Source organism: Maniola jurtina, chromosome 14 (genome assembly GCF_905333055.1).
Source record: "Maniola jurtina chromosome 14, ilManJurt1.1, whole genome shotgun sequence".
In the NCBI taxonomy this organism is placed as follows: domain Eukaryota; kingdom Metazoa; phylum Arthropoda; class Insecta; order Lepidoptera; family Nymphalidae; genus Maniola; species Maniola jurtina.
Window position 1 is genome coordinate 10,141,030 of NC_060042.1, and position 15,131 is coordinate 10,156,160.

Genomic DNA, 15,131 nt, shown 5'->3' on the forward strand with positions numbered 1-15,131 from the left:
TGTCTGTCTAAAACATTTGAAATAATATCAATTATGTCCCAAGGTTTATTTCGAGAGCATTTTTATTTCTTAAGTATGTAACTTTTGCGTAGCTGTACTTATCTGATTTCAGTGATATTAAGTCCTTAAACAAAAATATCTGAAACACCTATCATCGTTCTACAGAATTTCATGCAACAGAAGCACAGTATCTTCAAAGAAACAAACCATAACGGCCTTGCATGTATCCGTCTAAATCCGCCACAACAAAGTCCACGAAAACCCGTTGCTAACAAGATATTCTAAGTAAAGACGGTCGGTAGATCCCCAATGGTCGGGCACATCCGCTCAAATCCGCGTCGGTAAACCCTTACACGCAATTGCTCAGCCAAACATCAGTAGGTACGTCTAGTATGAGTTTTCACGTCTCGACAACGTTAATAGATTTTGAGAAACACTATAACGTCAGAGAGAGAGAAGCATTGATAGCCTAGTGGTTAAGATGTCCATCCCTTACTTTAACTATGACGGAAAGCATTGTGCATGTCTAAGAGTTCTCCATAATGTCCTCAAACATGTGTGAAGTTTACCAAATCCACATCAGTAAACCCTAACATGCAATTACTCAGCCATAGATCAGTAGAGGTAACGCGTTTAGTACGAGTTTTCAAGCCTCGAAACGTCGATAAATCGAAAAACCGTAAAGTTAGAGTAAAATGTACATCAGTATAAAACTCTAGAACTGTTTCCGTTACGCAGAGGTGTTGATCAGTTGTGGCATCTATAATAATATAGGTAGGTATATGGGGCTTTCAATTGTGTCCAAGCATATTGTATTTTTAATATTATTAGATCAGTGCGACAAATATCCTTTCTCACAAAATTCGTAACGTTTTGTCGATGAAAAAGTCACGGCATAGCTGTCAGAAAGCGGTTTATGCTTGGGGTTGCTGCCGTGCTTCCTGACGAATTCATCGAAATTTCGTCCGGAAATTGTTGAAAGCCTAAATAACTGAGAAGCTAAACCAGCTAATTAGTTAAAACCCAATTAAGGGCTGCGAGGGAGACAGCCAAAACGGAATGACTAATGAGTTTTAAGGATAAACTTCGAAGGTTACGTTGTTTTTATACTCATGAAAGAAAAATAATGAAGTGTCCAAAACTTTGTTTGATCATCTGTCATGTCTCCCAAAGCCATCTCCTATCTATATTTACCATCAAAGGGAGCCAATTTGATTAGATAAAGTTTTACGGAAGTATTCAAAACCATTGAGTTATTTACACCGTAGAGTTGCAGATTAGGCATAAAAAAAGATTCATAATTCATAATTCGTTATTTCAAGTATAATATGCAGAGTTAAAACTACCACCAGTTAAGAAAGCAGACTCTACAGGGAAGATCCGACAAGAAACTCAGCAGGCACCTACTCTTTTCTTTTCTACACTAAATGATTGACATTAATCTGTCTATCTTGTTATTTCTCTTTTGTTGTAATACCAAACCGTTCCATCCCACGATACCAAAGACGAATTACCATAATAGTTGCTTCATAATAATATCAATGAATAAATTTTTATTTAATGTCAAATATCATGATCATGCATTCACTAGTCAGATAGGCTGTTTTGTGCAACATTACTATCTCTAGATATGACAACTCTAGACACAGTTCGGGAATCTGGATGGAGAAATAATTTTATCAAAGGATGAGAACTTGACCAATCTGCTTGTTTACCACATAGACGAAACGAGCATAGCTTTGGAGAGGAAAAATAAACATCCTGGGAAAATCGTCTTCCGGAAAATGTGTGATATATTATACGAGGGCACTCTTATGTTAACAACATACCTACCCCTCCACCCACTTGGTGGACAGACGACATCAAACGAAGAGATAATACAAGAGAATTATAAGGCTAATTATAAGGTCTATCGGTTGACGATGATGATGATACAATATACACCTAGTTAGTAGTTACCTATCGTCATATAACTTTTAATGCGGCTTTATGTGATTATCTGAAGAGAGTACCTAACATGGCATAATATTACGAGCAGGTATGTCTAAAGAGAGTACCTGACATTACAAAATAACATCTCCTTTTGATATTTTCACAAAAGCATAGGTGCGATAAAAGCAGCCTTCGCTACATCAAGGCGGCTTTGCGATGCGTGAACTATGAGGTGTCAAAATACAAACTTGTTGTTGCGTTGTATTTTTAACCCCCGACCCAAAAAGAGGGGTGTTATAAGTTTGACGTGTGTATCTGTGTATCTGTGTGTCTGTGTATCTGTGTATCTGTGTATCTGTCTGTGGCATCGTAGCGCCTAAACGAATGAACCGATTTTAATTTAGTTTTTTTTGTTTGAAAGGTGGCTTGATCGAGAGTGTTCTTAGCTATAATCTAAAAAAAAATTGGTTCAGCCGTTTAAGAGTTATCAGCTCTTTTCTAGTTTTCTTGTAGAAAAGAAGGTTAGATAACCGTTAGGTTCATAATATTATGTCAATAGACAAATGTCAAGCTGTCAAGATGGACGTTGCCTAAATACATAATTATTTATTTGAAAATGATGTTTTGGAAAACTCAAATACTTACTTTGGATCGTCGGGGGTGTTATAAATTTTTAATTTACACTTGTTACTCCTATCATATAGCTATAATATTTTCGAAATAAAGAAAGAAAAATATATATTTATAATAACATCATGGTGCCACGCAATACAATACTTTAAAGTATGAAGATCTTTCTCCAGCATTTGCTGAAAGTAATAGAATAGCTAGAAGAACACTAATTTTTTTCCAGCTCATTGTTATGATAAGCAGTAGGTATATTTCGTGATAAAAATCAATTAACTCAGTATCAGTCAATAAGGATCTAGACGCTTAAATACGCGAGCTTTTTGTCCGAAGGTTCGTCCATATCCATACAAACTGATAGAACATAAAATCTACCCCAATTCATATTATGTCACGTTAATTAACTTCAAAAAATACTTACACTACGGCCTCTGAGCATAACCCGTGATATTTGGACCCTTTGATGAAGGACTGTAATAAGTCTTAAAGTTTCGTTCTTCAAATATTTCTTATATTGTTATAATTCTTAAAATATTTCTTATATTGTTTTTTCCTAAAATCTATTTAAAAAGGATATGGATTCGTGATGAGCTTGAGGCACCAACTCCTGGGACGCGTGTCTTGCGTCAAGTACCTGAGGGCGACCGGAGTAAAGCCAGGGAACGGCAGGCCCTGGCCTCCCGAGCTCTCCGTGCTCAACCCACCCTCGGAGTCCGATTCCCCCCCATCTGACTCTGAGCAACCCCCACTCGAGTCCGACCCACCCTCGCGATACCCGTAGTAAGGCATCTCCCTTTCTCCCGACATCCACTTAACTTATAAGCTCATTTTATCACTTAACACTACACTACTATTTCACCATCTTCGGAAGTTCTTCAACTGTACAGATAAGTGTCACTTTGGATAGGTAAAGAGTGCGTAGACTGTTCAGTCAGCGATCTGGAAGCGGACTCCATGATTGTGGAATGTGTGGAAGTATTGAATCTGCAACAAAAGAAAATCATGTTAGATTCAAAAATCTTGGTATGTTTTGTTTTTTTTGTAGTTAAATTACAAAAAAAATACTCAAGAAAGTTTTTAGGTCCAAAAATATGGATATTTAGGGGCTAGTAACTTTTAACAGAAGCAATACTTCTTTAAAATTAAAACTTACGAGTATTTCTAGAAATAATGAAAATTGGACTGACTATATTTACAGGGAGAGTGAAGTTATCGCTTTTTGTATGAAAATTTACAACTAGACTGACGCATATTTTTGGCGAAAATTATTTTAAAACGTAAGTTTTTATTAAATCTACGTTACTGTGTGTTCTATTCTATGGAATATAAAATAACCCATGAAACAGTAGACTAACTTAATAGATTCATATCATCAGATATACTTGGATCAGATATATAGACTTATATCAGAAGATTTTTTGATTTATATAATATTATAGTTACAAAAGTGTTGACAGGACCCCCTATTATTACAATTTATAATAATTGAATTCTCGAGCTATATCGTTGCTTGTTGAGACTCGTTGGACTCATAGTTTTAAATGTAGTTTTAATGACAACACTTTAGTCTGATGACCTTGACCTGATGCTGCAGCCAGGAAGGCCAACACTCAAGCGTTTTTAAAAAACTTCATTTAATGTTAAAAGCTTGGACAAAGAAAATAAAACTCTCGTTTCTAAAATGAATTTTACGCTTTGATTTATACCCGTACTCGTAGATAGCAATATTAAAGAACCGGCCAAGTGTGAGTCGGACTCGCGCACCGAGGGTTCCGTACTCGGGCATTATTTCGACATTTTGCACGATAAATTAAAAACTATTAAGCATAAAAATAAATAAAAATCTGTTTTAGAATGTACAGGTAGAGCCCTTTCATATGATACCACCTCACTTGGTTTCTTACGAGCACTTTGAAAATTGAAACACATTTTTCATATTTCCACACACACATGGAACAAAAGGGTTCCATTTTTCCTTTTGGGGTACGGAACCCCAAAAAAAATTAGTCAAGTGCAAATCAGACTCTAGCACGGAGGGTTTCGTACAATCGTACAAGAAATAACATTTTTAATTTTCACGGCGGCCATTTAATTTTTTTATTATTTGTTGTTGTAGCGGCAATAGAAATGCATATTATTCTGAAAAAATTTCAATTCTCTACCAATTACGGTTCACGAGATACAATCTGCAGACAGACAGACAAACGGACGGACGGGCGGGTACGGAACTCTAAAAAACAAGAACTATACTATGCTTCTGATGCAAAGGAAGCGGTAAAATATTTATGGAATTTCTTGGCACTTAAACTTGAGTAGCGACACGTAATGGGTCTCTTTGAAGAACGGAATTGATTGTTCAATAATATTTATATGGAATATTCGAACCAATATTAGTGTAATGACTTCTGAGTTCAACACAATATAATAATATTTTGAATTTATGGTCTCTTGGACAGTCTCTTTTTGAAAATTCCTTTTTAATATGAATTTACGAATACGTTTTGCTAAAACTGATACTATGCTCTGAATTTTTGTAACAACGTTTCAGACTTGTATCCTATAGTAAATAACAACGATTAACGATTCAGTAACTCAACTTCTTTTTACATAATCTATACCTACCGTCTAATATCCATACTAATATTATAAATGAGAAGGTGTGCTTGTCTGTCTATAGCTATAGTTTTTCAGGGTCCATTCGTTTAACAGATTTTAGTGAAATTTGGTAATTGGTACCTATTGAGATAGCTTGTATCCCGGAGAAGGACATGACTACCTTTGTCCCAGAAAATTTTCAGGACGAAAGTTTCCACGGTTTTTGCAAATATCTTACTCTATTCCAAAGAACTCGCGGGCATCATCTATGTATGTAGTTCTGTCGTAAAATTAATGCGTAAGTAGGCGCCAAATTATTTTAATGTAACTAACATTAAATTTTGGCGCCAGTTTGACTATACCTACTTTTATAATTATGATATTTTTAATATTTGTTTATTAGTATACTTTTATAAAAATGATCAATGATTATAAATATATTTTAATTACACATTTTATAGTATAAAAGCCATTTCAAATATTTTTACGACCGATATTAAAACATTCGAATATTTTTATATTTATGTTATAACAATTCCAGATAATATCGTAAAAAATCAAAGGTTAGTTTAGTTAAGATATATCTACAAGTACTGTGCTACATAAGCGATAAAGGTTGAGGCGAGGAGCACCCTTCCGGAACCCCTGTTTCCTGTTTGATACAATCTTGTTACCTTTAGAATCAAGAGCCTATTATATTATTATATTGTTCGCATAATACAGTCTTCTATAATATAATGTATAATTAGATTATGTGTATAACAAATAATAGTTTGAGTTTATCAATAAATTACTTAAATTAAATTATTTTTATCAAAACTTAACTATTGTTTGAACAAGGGGTTAGGACACCGTTCCTATTTGTATTTTACATACTTTTTACTCAACCGATGCCGTTGCGAAATAAGCTATAAAGTCAGGTTATGTATAATATAATTTTTCGCATAGATAAAGAAAGTTTAGATTCTAACTAAAATAACAACAACTTTTTCTTGTTTATATTTTTATTTGCACGTTTTTTGTGCTCGTCAATTTTATTACAGTCGCCATGTTTTCCATCGGTTCTATGGCATATGTTTGAATATAACCTACGTTATTTTATGCTCATCCAATTTCGTTTTCGAACCCCGAAATACGGGAAAACGGCATGAACAGTCTGATATGGCTGTAATATTTTTCACATCAGTGCTAAAGGCAGCATTAAACATGGAGATATGACATCCCGAGGCTCTATAAAATCCGGTCGTTACTTGAAGTCTCCATTTATCTTGTTATGTTTTATGCATTATCTCATTGCAGAATTTTCGGTGAGTACTGAGAGACAGTCGAGGCACTTGTCCCACCACCGTTGAGGAAGTTCTAGCTATCAACTATTTTCTCGCTCAAGAAACGTACAATCGATATCTGATTCCGTGTCAATGAAAGAGATAAATATATTAATATCCTATTATAAATGCAAAAGTTTGTACGTATGTAAGGATGTTTGTTACTCTTTAACACAAAAACTACTGGACGGATTTGGCTGTTTGGATTTGAAGATAGATTATACGAAATTTTTAAAAACCTACATCTACGGGAACGAAGTTGAGGGCGTCAGCTAGTATTATACATATAATATTATACATATGCACACTGTCGGCCGCTCGTTTGCTACAGCAACAAGAGCTACTTAAGTTTCAATGAAAAAACTCGCTCAGCGACGCTTTCATGGCAATCAAAACAATCGCGCGATTTGTGTAGGGATTAATAATAATGTATGTCTCGTAATCGCCCTTACTTGCTCATAGCCCAGCGGCAAAATTATTCCAACTATACACTCACTTCTCATTCCTCGCCAACTCGTTTCTAGTTTTTAGCTCAACTTGTTTCTCCCTAATCCCGGCGGTCGGACTAGTACCTAAAACTAGGTATGCAAAGCAATCTGAGTCTGACCCCTGACCTGTTTTAATTTTAGACCAGAAAAGTGCAAAACATTTTTTTTACTTTGCGTAAAAATCTGAACTGTTTAAAATGAAGCGGTTAAACTTTTGGAAAGGAAGAATTTTAACGAGATGCTTACTAAAAACTTTAGTATTGCAAGTACAGTGGGAAAACTAAAAACAAGGTTTCGGGTTCTACCCTATATTTACTAAGGTCAGGGTATGGAGAAGGAGTACTAAGTGAATTAGTATTTTGGTACAATGCCATTTTATAAGTGAAGATTCCCTTGCGCTCTGCGCGTCGTTTTTCATACAAACGTAGTTTGGTTTTAATTTGGATACTAACCATCAAACGCAATGATTTCATTGTGTTTGATGGTCTAAGATGAAGATTAACCCTTTGGATGGCCAAACTTATTCTTTGCCCAAGGTAGCTGCCAGCTTTCGGGTCCCCGGTTGACTCGATAACTCTTTTCGAAATTTCCTCAAAAAGAGTACAGACCTGCACAATTGAATGACATGTCCTATCGCAACTCGACCACATCACTCCAGTTAAAGCTTTAAAAAAACATCACCAAGAATAAAATAAACAGAACCCGCTGTACATAAGGAGCATATTTTATCGCGTTTCAGTAGGTACGCGAATTCTACGTTTTATGCTTCCTACGCCGACAAATACGACAGTCACCTGAAATATCGTGCGCCATAACGGCCGTATTTGACATCGTTTTGGAGTAATATCGTCGCCAAGTGGAAGTATTCATGGTTGAGTATAAAATGCTCTACATTTTAAAAGTTGTTGAATATTCTGCTAAAACTATAAATGCGAAACTTTATGTATTATGTAGGTTGCTTACGCATCGAATTAGAGAAAAGGTGATGCAAAATTATGTAGGTTAGGCATTTAAACAATAGCATGTAAAATTTCGTTATAGTTACCCACATCGGCCTTTTGACATGACACCAGCTGTAGCTTACACGGATAAATACCAGAAGAGCATAATACCTCAAGAGAGTCACAGTTAAGGCCAAGGTCATGTACTATAGAAATTGCCATCCAATACTTTTATGCACGAGAGCATAAAAATGAGTTTTAGTCCGCTTACACCCTGCATAAAGAAGAACTTTACGAGCATGAGAAGTGAAATATATTTTCGCATTTATAATATGGGTAGTGATATCCAGCAGGTATGTTTTATGCATCCTCTCGCGTGACCTAGGTATTCGTTGTATAAAATATCGGGGTTTCATATGGAATTTGATTGAAAATAGCAAACTAAAATATTAAATTCCTGTTCTGGAAACAATTTAGTGGAAACAGGATTGATTCGTTAAATTTTCACATGAATGTGTTTCAAATAAACAAAATTTGTATGAAATGTTTATTTAAATACAATACTTGTTGCCTAGGGCCTACAAGCATTCATCTAGAAATTAACAAAATTGATTTGTCTGTCTATGATTTATAAATATCTGTTCTATATTTGGATGGTTAGACATACCTATAAGTTCATATAGTATCAAACCCAGAAACCCATGAATAAATAATGTTTCTGCCTGTCTGATTGCTCATGCCTGAAACGGCTTAACCTTTTTTGATGAAAAGAGAGATTTTTGACGTGACAACGTCTTATAATTCGATAGAGCCGGCTGCACGCACAAAAAATCATGACTCATGCGGTGTTACCTCGCTCTGAGGCGTTCCATGTAAGGCTTGAAGTGCAAGCGAGAGCGCGGAACGAGCGACAAAGAAGCACAATCGGCCTTTGTTGTCACGTTCAACTATCGTCAGTAAACCGACTTTACAGACAACCAATTTTTTTTTTCAAGCAAGTAGAGGACTAGGTATGACAGAAGTGATCCAAACTATTTTTTATCCCAGGTATTGAAAGTTGCAATCAAAAGCTCCCGAAAACCACAAATATTTAGGTACTGACTGACAAATATTAACTACCTATTGTACCAACCCTTTCCCTAAAAAAATCCATAATATCTAAACATAACTTTTATAGGAGAGTCTCTGAAAATCCTGAAAAATATTAAGTCTAGTGTCAAGGGGCGAATAGGAATTCGTAACAAATATTACGATCATGTTTAACACGAATAATATCAAGAGCACGAGTCTGGAAGAATGTGATAATAGGCTCTTACGTTTTATTCCTATGAGACTTGTTGACGCCTGTTTGACTTGTTCGTGAATTTCGGTCACGTTTTCATACACATATTCATATAATTTAACTGTAGCATGGTTACAAGTGTAAATTAAAAATTTATAACATTTCCGACAAGTGAAGGTTACAGTAACTCGAAAAGAGTTGATAACTTTCAAACGGCTGAACCGATTTTCTTGGATTATAGCTAAAAACACTCACGATCAAGCCACTTTTCAAACAAAAAAAAAACTAAATTAAAATCGGTTCATTAGTTTAGGACTACGATGCCATAGACAGATACACAGATACACACGTCAAACTTATAACACCCCTCTTTTTTGGGTCGGGGGTTAAAAATTGTAAGCATGCGTGCGTATCTCAAAATTTTTTGGGATAGCGCAGTATTGTAAAAGAAGTGCCTTATATTATGTAGAGAAGCGATACACGATTCGCATGCGCAAATCTGACTTTGAATCTGAAACTTTTTTTTTTCTGGAGATCATGGACATTTAGGCAGGTCATGGACCAAGGATTAATTACGAAAACCAGTGTGAGATCTGTTTTTTGTAGATATAAGCAAATAATACGAGGTGTATCATGACACGACTCGTTTCAGATTCTACTTGATTTGCACGCACTGAGTAGGTATACCCAAAACATGTTGTATAAGAATCGATCTTTAATTAAAACGGTCGTCGGCATTAGCTGAAATGAAAACGCTTTACTTATATCATGTGGTCAGCATCTCTTGTTGAACCGGCTGCTCCAAGCGGATTTCCTATATAAGAGGGGTCTCTCCGTCACTCGCTCCATACAAACGTAGTTCCAATTCCATTTGAATATTAAACAACCAAAGTCCATGAAATTTTGCAGACCTATTCTAGAAACTAATATCAATGCCTGTGGTTTTCCAGATTTCTGTTAAAATATTCGGTTTCAAAGTTGCGCGGTCTTAAAAATTAACATACAAATCTCTGAGCCCCTGTAATTTTAAAACTCTTAAACACCACAGGCACAGATATTAATTTTTAGAATATGTCTGCAAAATTTCAGTGACTTTGGTTGCTTAATATTCAAATGAAATTGGAACTACGATTGTATGGAGTAAGTGACGGAGAGAGCCCTGTTAAGTGCCTCGTTTACCATCTTTATTTTGTTTTTTGTCTGCTGAAGAAAACATTACAAATTATGGCTGCCTTGAGGAACGGAAAAAATTTATGTTAACGTCCCATTCTGGCATGTAAAGCTGCAATAAAGATGCTCACAGACATGCGAAGTACGGTGTTCATAGCATCATAATTCCCTTCAGTGCGCATAAAGAAGACCTCTCGTGTATGGCGCTTTTATGTATGCGTAGGGCTTCTACGATGTAAGTAACAAAATCGAGACATTTACTACTATGTATGTTGCTAATTTAAGCAGATCTAATATATTAAAAAAAATCCTGACTGTCTGACCTATCAACGCTCAGCCCAAACCCTTGGACTTAGAAAGCTGAATTTTTCACAAAGGTTAACTTTGTAATGTTTCTTTTCTTGAAAAAGAAATTCCTATGAGGTAAAGAATATAGAGGATTTAAAATTCGCTGAGCGAAGTTACGGATGGTCGCTAGTGCATGGTGGTAGTGCTAATGGATGAATAAAATTGTTTACCCATGCCCATAAAAACTGTGAAAGTATATGTTTGTTTGTTTATTTGTTTGTTGGTTTGTCCTACTATCACGCCGCTACTGAACACGGCACGACGTGAATTCTTGCATCAACATAATTAAAGAGCTGGAGAGACCCTGATCATTCTGAAAAAACTAGCTCTTATAGTATTAAAAAAAATCTAAAACTAAAATTTAAATCCACGCAAACGAAGTCGCAGGCATCAGCTGGTGAATAATAATAGTTACACTACAATTTGCTTCTTAAAACAATTTAAACGTATGTTAAACGTAGACCAGATGCTAATCTTGAAGAAAGTTAGAAATAGAAACCGTTGAAACGCGAAGTTTAAACTTAAAGAGAAGAAAACCGCCAGTAGTTTTAGAGTTTCAACTTGTTGAGGAAACAGCCAGTCAATGCATTTTGCGCTTGTGGACTAAAGTTTTGTTGTACATTTAATTAATGCTAGCAAAAGACCCGGAATGTGATATTTAAACTATTTCTCATCCCAAATAAGCAAAGAGGAACTCTGCTTTTTTGCACGAGATTTTTGATGAACGCGGGCATGATCTAACTAGATCTAACTAAAATAAAAAACCATTAGTAAACCTTTAGTAATGGTTTTTTTATTTTGGTTTCTTTATAAATTTGGACAGTATATTGTCCGCTTGTAACAAAACGTGTGGTAACCCTGCATAAAAATTTTATAACTACGGAATGTAGTGAACATTTCGTAGCATTACAAATTGGGCACGAGGGAGGCTGTTTGAAGAGATATAAATTCGTTGAATAATCACATAGTTACACTCTTCATAACTAAGCGGATGGATGATCTTAAGTATCAATGTTTTGTGGTAAGACTTGTAAGAAATCAAATATCGATTACTTTGCACAATTAACTAATTTAGGTATTATATTAGAAATCTCCACAAATAATCTCTATTCGCTTCCATAATAGCTTAGTTAAAGCTCAATTCAACGTTTGCGACCAGCTTTACTGCCTATAAACAACTTAACCGCGTGAAACCGTACGCAGATATATCACAATGTTAGACAAAAGCGGTTAGTGTTAGCGGTAGTCAGGCCATTTGTTCCGTTGAATCGATTGTCACTACAAATATTTCATAAAGCCGCACGCATCAATAATGTGGGATAAATTGAAGCAGCCGTTACTTTGCGGGAGTCCATACAAACGACAACGTGTTCATCTCTTTTTTTACTGCAAGATTGATTTCGCTTGGCAACAATAAAGAGATTATAGACAAGTGTAAATAAAAATTTATAACACCCCGACAAGTGAAGGTTACAGTAACTAGAATCAAGCTGATAACTTTCAAGCGGCTGAACCGATTTTCTTGGATGATAGCTAAGAACACTCTCGATCAAGCTACCTTTCAAACAAAAAAAAACTAAATTTAAATCGGTTCATTCGTTGAGGCGCTACGATGCCACAGACAGATACACAGATACACAGATACATAGATACACACGTCAAACTTATAACACCCCTCTTTTTGGGTCGGGGGTTAAAAATAAGATTGGAGAGATTGTCTTGAAGAAGTGTATCAAGAAATTTTATGCCCAGTAGCACATTTTACCCATTGAAAACACTGTTGTAGTAAATTATAGCCAAAATAAAATCAAAACCACCCTTTTTTTTGCAAAGGGGTTTATTATTTACGTATTTGAAGTATTAAACTTGTCATGGCTTGTTACAGCAGCCATTCTTACAGAATCTCATGGCTTTACAAACACCAGGTATGGCAATTAACGTTACTGTATAGCCAGTGTGCTTAGTACAAGATTTTGCGTCTCGACAATGTTGGTAGAATTCGACCATTGGAACGCTTCAGCGTTAAAGTAGGATGGACTTTAATAGCCTTGTTTTAAAACTCAAGTTTCCCAATACATACTCCAATTTCGAAATTAAAATCAGTGCTAATAAATTTTTGACTTTAAGAAGGCTCTCTCCGTCACTCGTTTCATACAATCGTAGTTCCAATTTTATTTGAATACTAAGCAACCAAAGTCCATGAAATTTTGCAGACATATTCTAGAAACTAATATCTATGTCTGTGGTTTTCCAGATTTCTGTTAAAATATTCGGTTTCAAAGTTACGCGGTCTTAAAAATTTACATACAAATCTTTGAGCCCCTGTAATTTTGAAACTACATATTTTTAGGAAAATCTGAAACACCACAGACACAGATATGAGTTTCTAGAATATGTCTGCAAAATTTCATGGACTTTGGTTGCTTAATATTCAAATGAAATTGGAACTACGATTGTATGAAGCAAGTGACGGAGAGAGCCCTGTTAAAGGTGACAGTACACATATCAACTCGGAAAGGGAACGTCAGTGTTGAAGCGCCTACAGCTTATTCTCGGCAAATGCACTTTGTTGCGAATATTTTAATAATGTTGACAAAGACCATAAATAATTGTTTATCCTAATGTATTTTTGTATTGTATATATTTTGAATTTAAATTAATTAACTACATAACTAATATATATTTCATGTATTAAATTCAAATCTTACTTATCTAAAATCATAAATTTGTTATCTGTTTGCAATGTCAGTTCATACAACATATTTTATTTAACAACCCTCAATTTTGTATATTTCTAGATTGTCATTTTACGTTTTTATAATCTTTTTTTGTTCTCTTCTCTTGGTTAAAAACCCAAACGGTCTGCGCGCCAATAAATTCATTTTTAGAAGAAATATCTTTAATTTATCATCCACGCATCAACAATTGGCGACCGTAATGTAACAATACGAACCTGTAAACTACAAACAAAAGGAGACGACCAACAATAATCAAGAAATACGCAATTGCAACTTGGCGGTTACTCGACGATCCAGCAACGCATTACAATCGTCTGGTCAGAGCAGCTCAAGCCGGGAAGGTGATCGTATTTCTGGAATTGGAGGACATCTGCGCTGAAGTCAGCACCGATCAGCATTCGCATCCGTGCCGGCCTATTCAGATAAGTGCCCTACTTTTCCTACACATAACCTCTTTTGTCTCATCAATATCTCATTCCTAGATACTCATTCCTATAAAATATCGTTCAAATCCTTTCTTACTTAAAGGCTACTGTTAAAATACACTGCGATTAGAGTGAAATAATACCTTAATTAGTGAAATAAAACAGTTTTAAATCAAAGTACCTACGTCATCATAGTAACTATTGCATCATATTTTATTGTCGTTATTTTTTTTCGCGCCGGAGGCTCTTTATAGATATTTAGTGTTCTAAACAATTAGATATTATAAAATTAAACTCGCTATACATATTTATCATTACCTAACTAGTAAAAATATTCAATAATTTGTTTGTTAGTTCATCATTGCAGTTTTAACATTTATATTTTATACCTAACGTAACTAGCCAGATTAGTACCTATCAAAACTCCTTTGCTTATTGTACTGAAATAAGTACTCAAGGTCAGTGTGCCGACGATTTCAGCTTGGCTGGGTACCTATACCTACTCACGACGCGACGTGGCGTGGCGTCCGCGAGCTACACAGCGCGTTCCACGGAGCTGAGCTGTGCTTGCCGGTTCACAGGTGACACCAAAGGGACTATACAAGGAGCGTGAGAATTTTATTATTTTAGTTATTAGTTTTGGAATCATTCGAGTAACAAATATTATACAAAATGACTAACGTTAACGACAACAAAGGCGATTTAAAGAGCCTATTAACAAAAAGAACGTCAATTAAGGGCCGTATTACAAAATTTAAAAACTATGTCGATAATATTTCTAAAAAAGAAGTTTTAACGGCAATTCAAATATCCGAATTAACAATTAAATTAGAGAAATTTCGTTTACTTTCGGTTCAATACGAGCAGTTGCAAGATTCAATCGATGTTTTAAATTCGGAAAATATAGCTTTTGAAATCAACGAACGAGATGCCATTGAGCAGGACTGTGCGACATGTATGGCTATAGCTCAAACTATTATTAACGAATCAAATAGTCATAAAGACAGTCACGATCATAGCAACTCGTCCTTGTCTCAGTGCCATCGCGAATACTACGAAGCTGAGTTTAAGTTACCGCAATTGCAAATTAATAAATTCGATGGTGCCTATTTTCGGTGGCTTGAATTCCGCGACACATTTTTATCCCTTATACACAACAACGAGCGCATCAAGCCTATTCATAAATTTCATTATTTGGTATCATACTTAGAAGGTGACGCCGCTCGTGTCATCGCGAATCTTGAGGTTTCTGCTTCTAAC

At 35.4% G+C, this 15,131-nt stretch overlaps 1 protein-coding gene across 5 annotated transcripts in view; it reads right to left on the reverse strand.

Annotated features, from left to right (window-relative positions):
* Positions 1–15,131, reverse strand: part of LOC123872202 (voltage-dependent T-type calcium channel subunit alpha-1G-like) — a 176,556-nt gene that overhangs the window by 80,314 nt on the left and 81,111 nt on the right. For 3 of the 5 annotated variants that reach the window (XM_045916387.1, XM_045916385.1, XM_045916388.1), the window contains exon 1: positions 3,137–3,251. Coding sequence is in view for 2 of the 5 variants with exons in the window: in XM_045916386.1 (XP_045772342.1) it covers positions 3,137–3,366 (230 nt within the window). In the remaining 3 variants the exon portion in view is untranslated. Of the gene's footprint in view, positions 1–3,136; positions 3,544–15,131 lie in introns of those variants that run through there. The other 2 variants (XM_045916386.1, XM_045916383.1) reach the window with 1 other exon arrangement.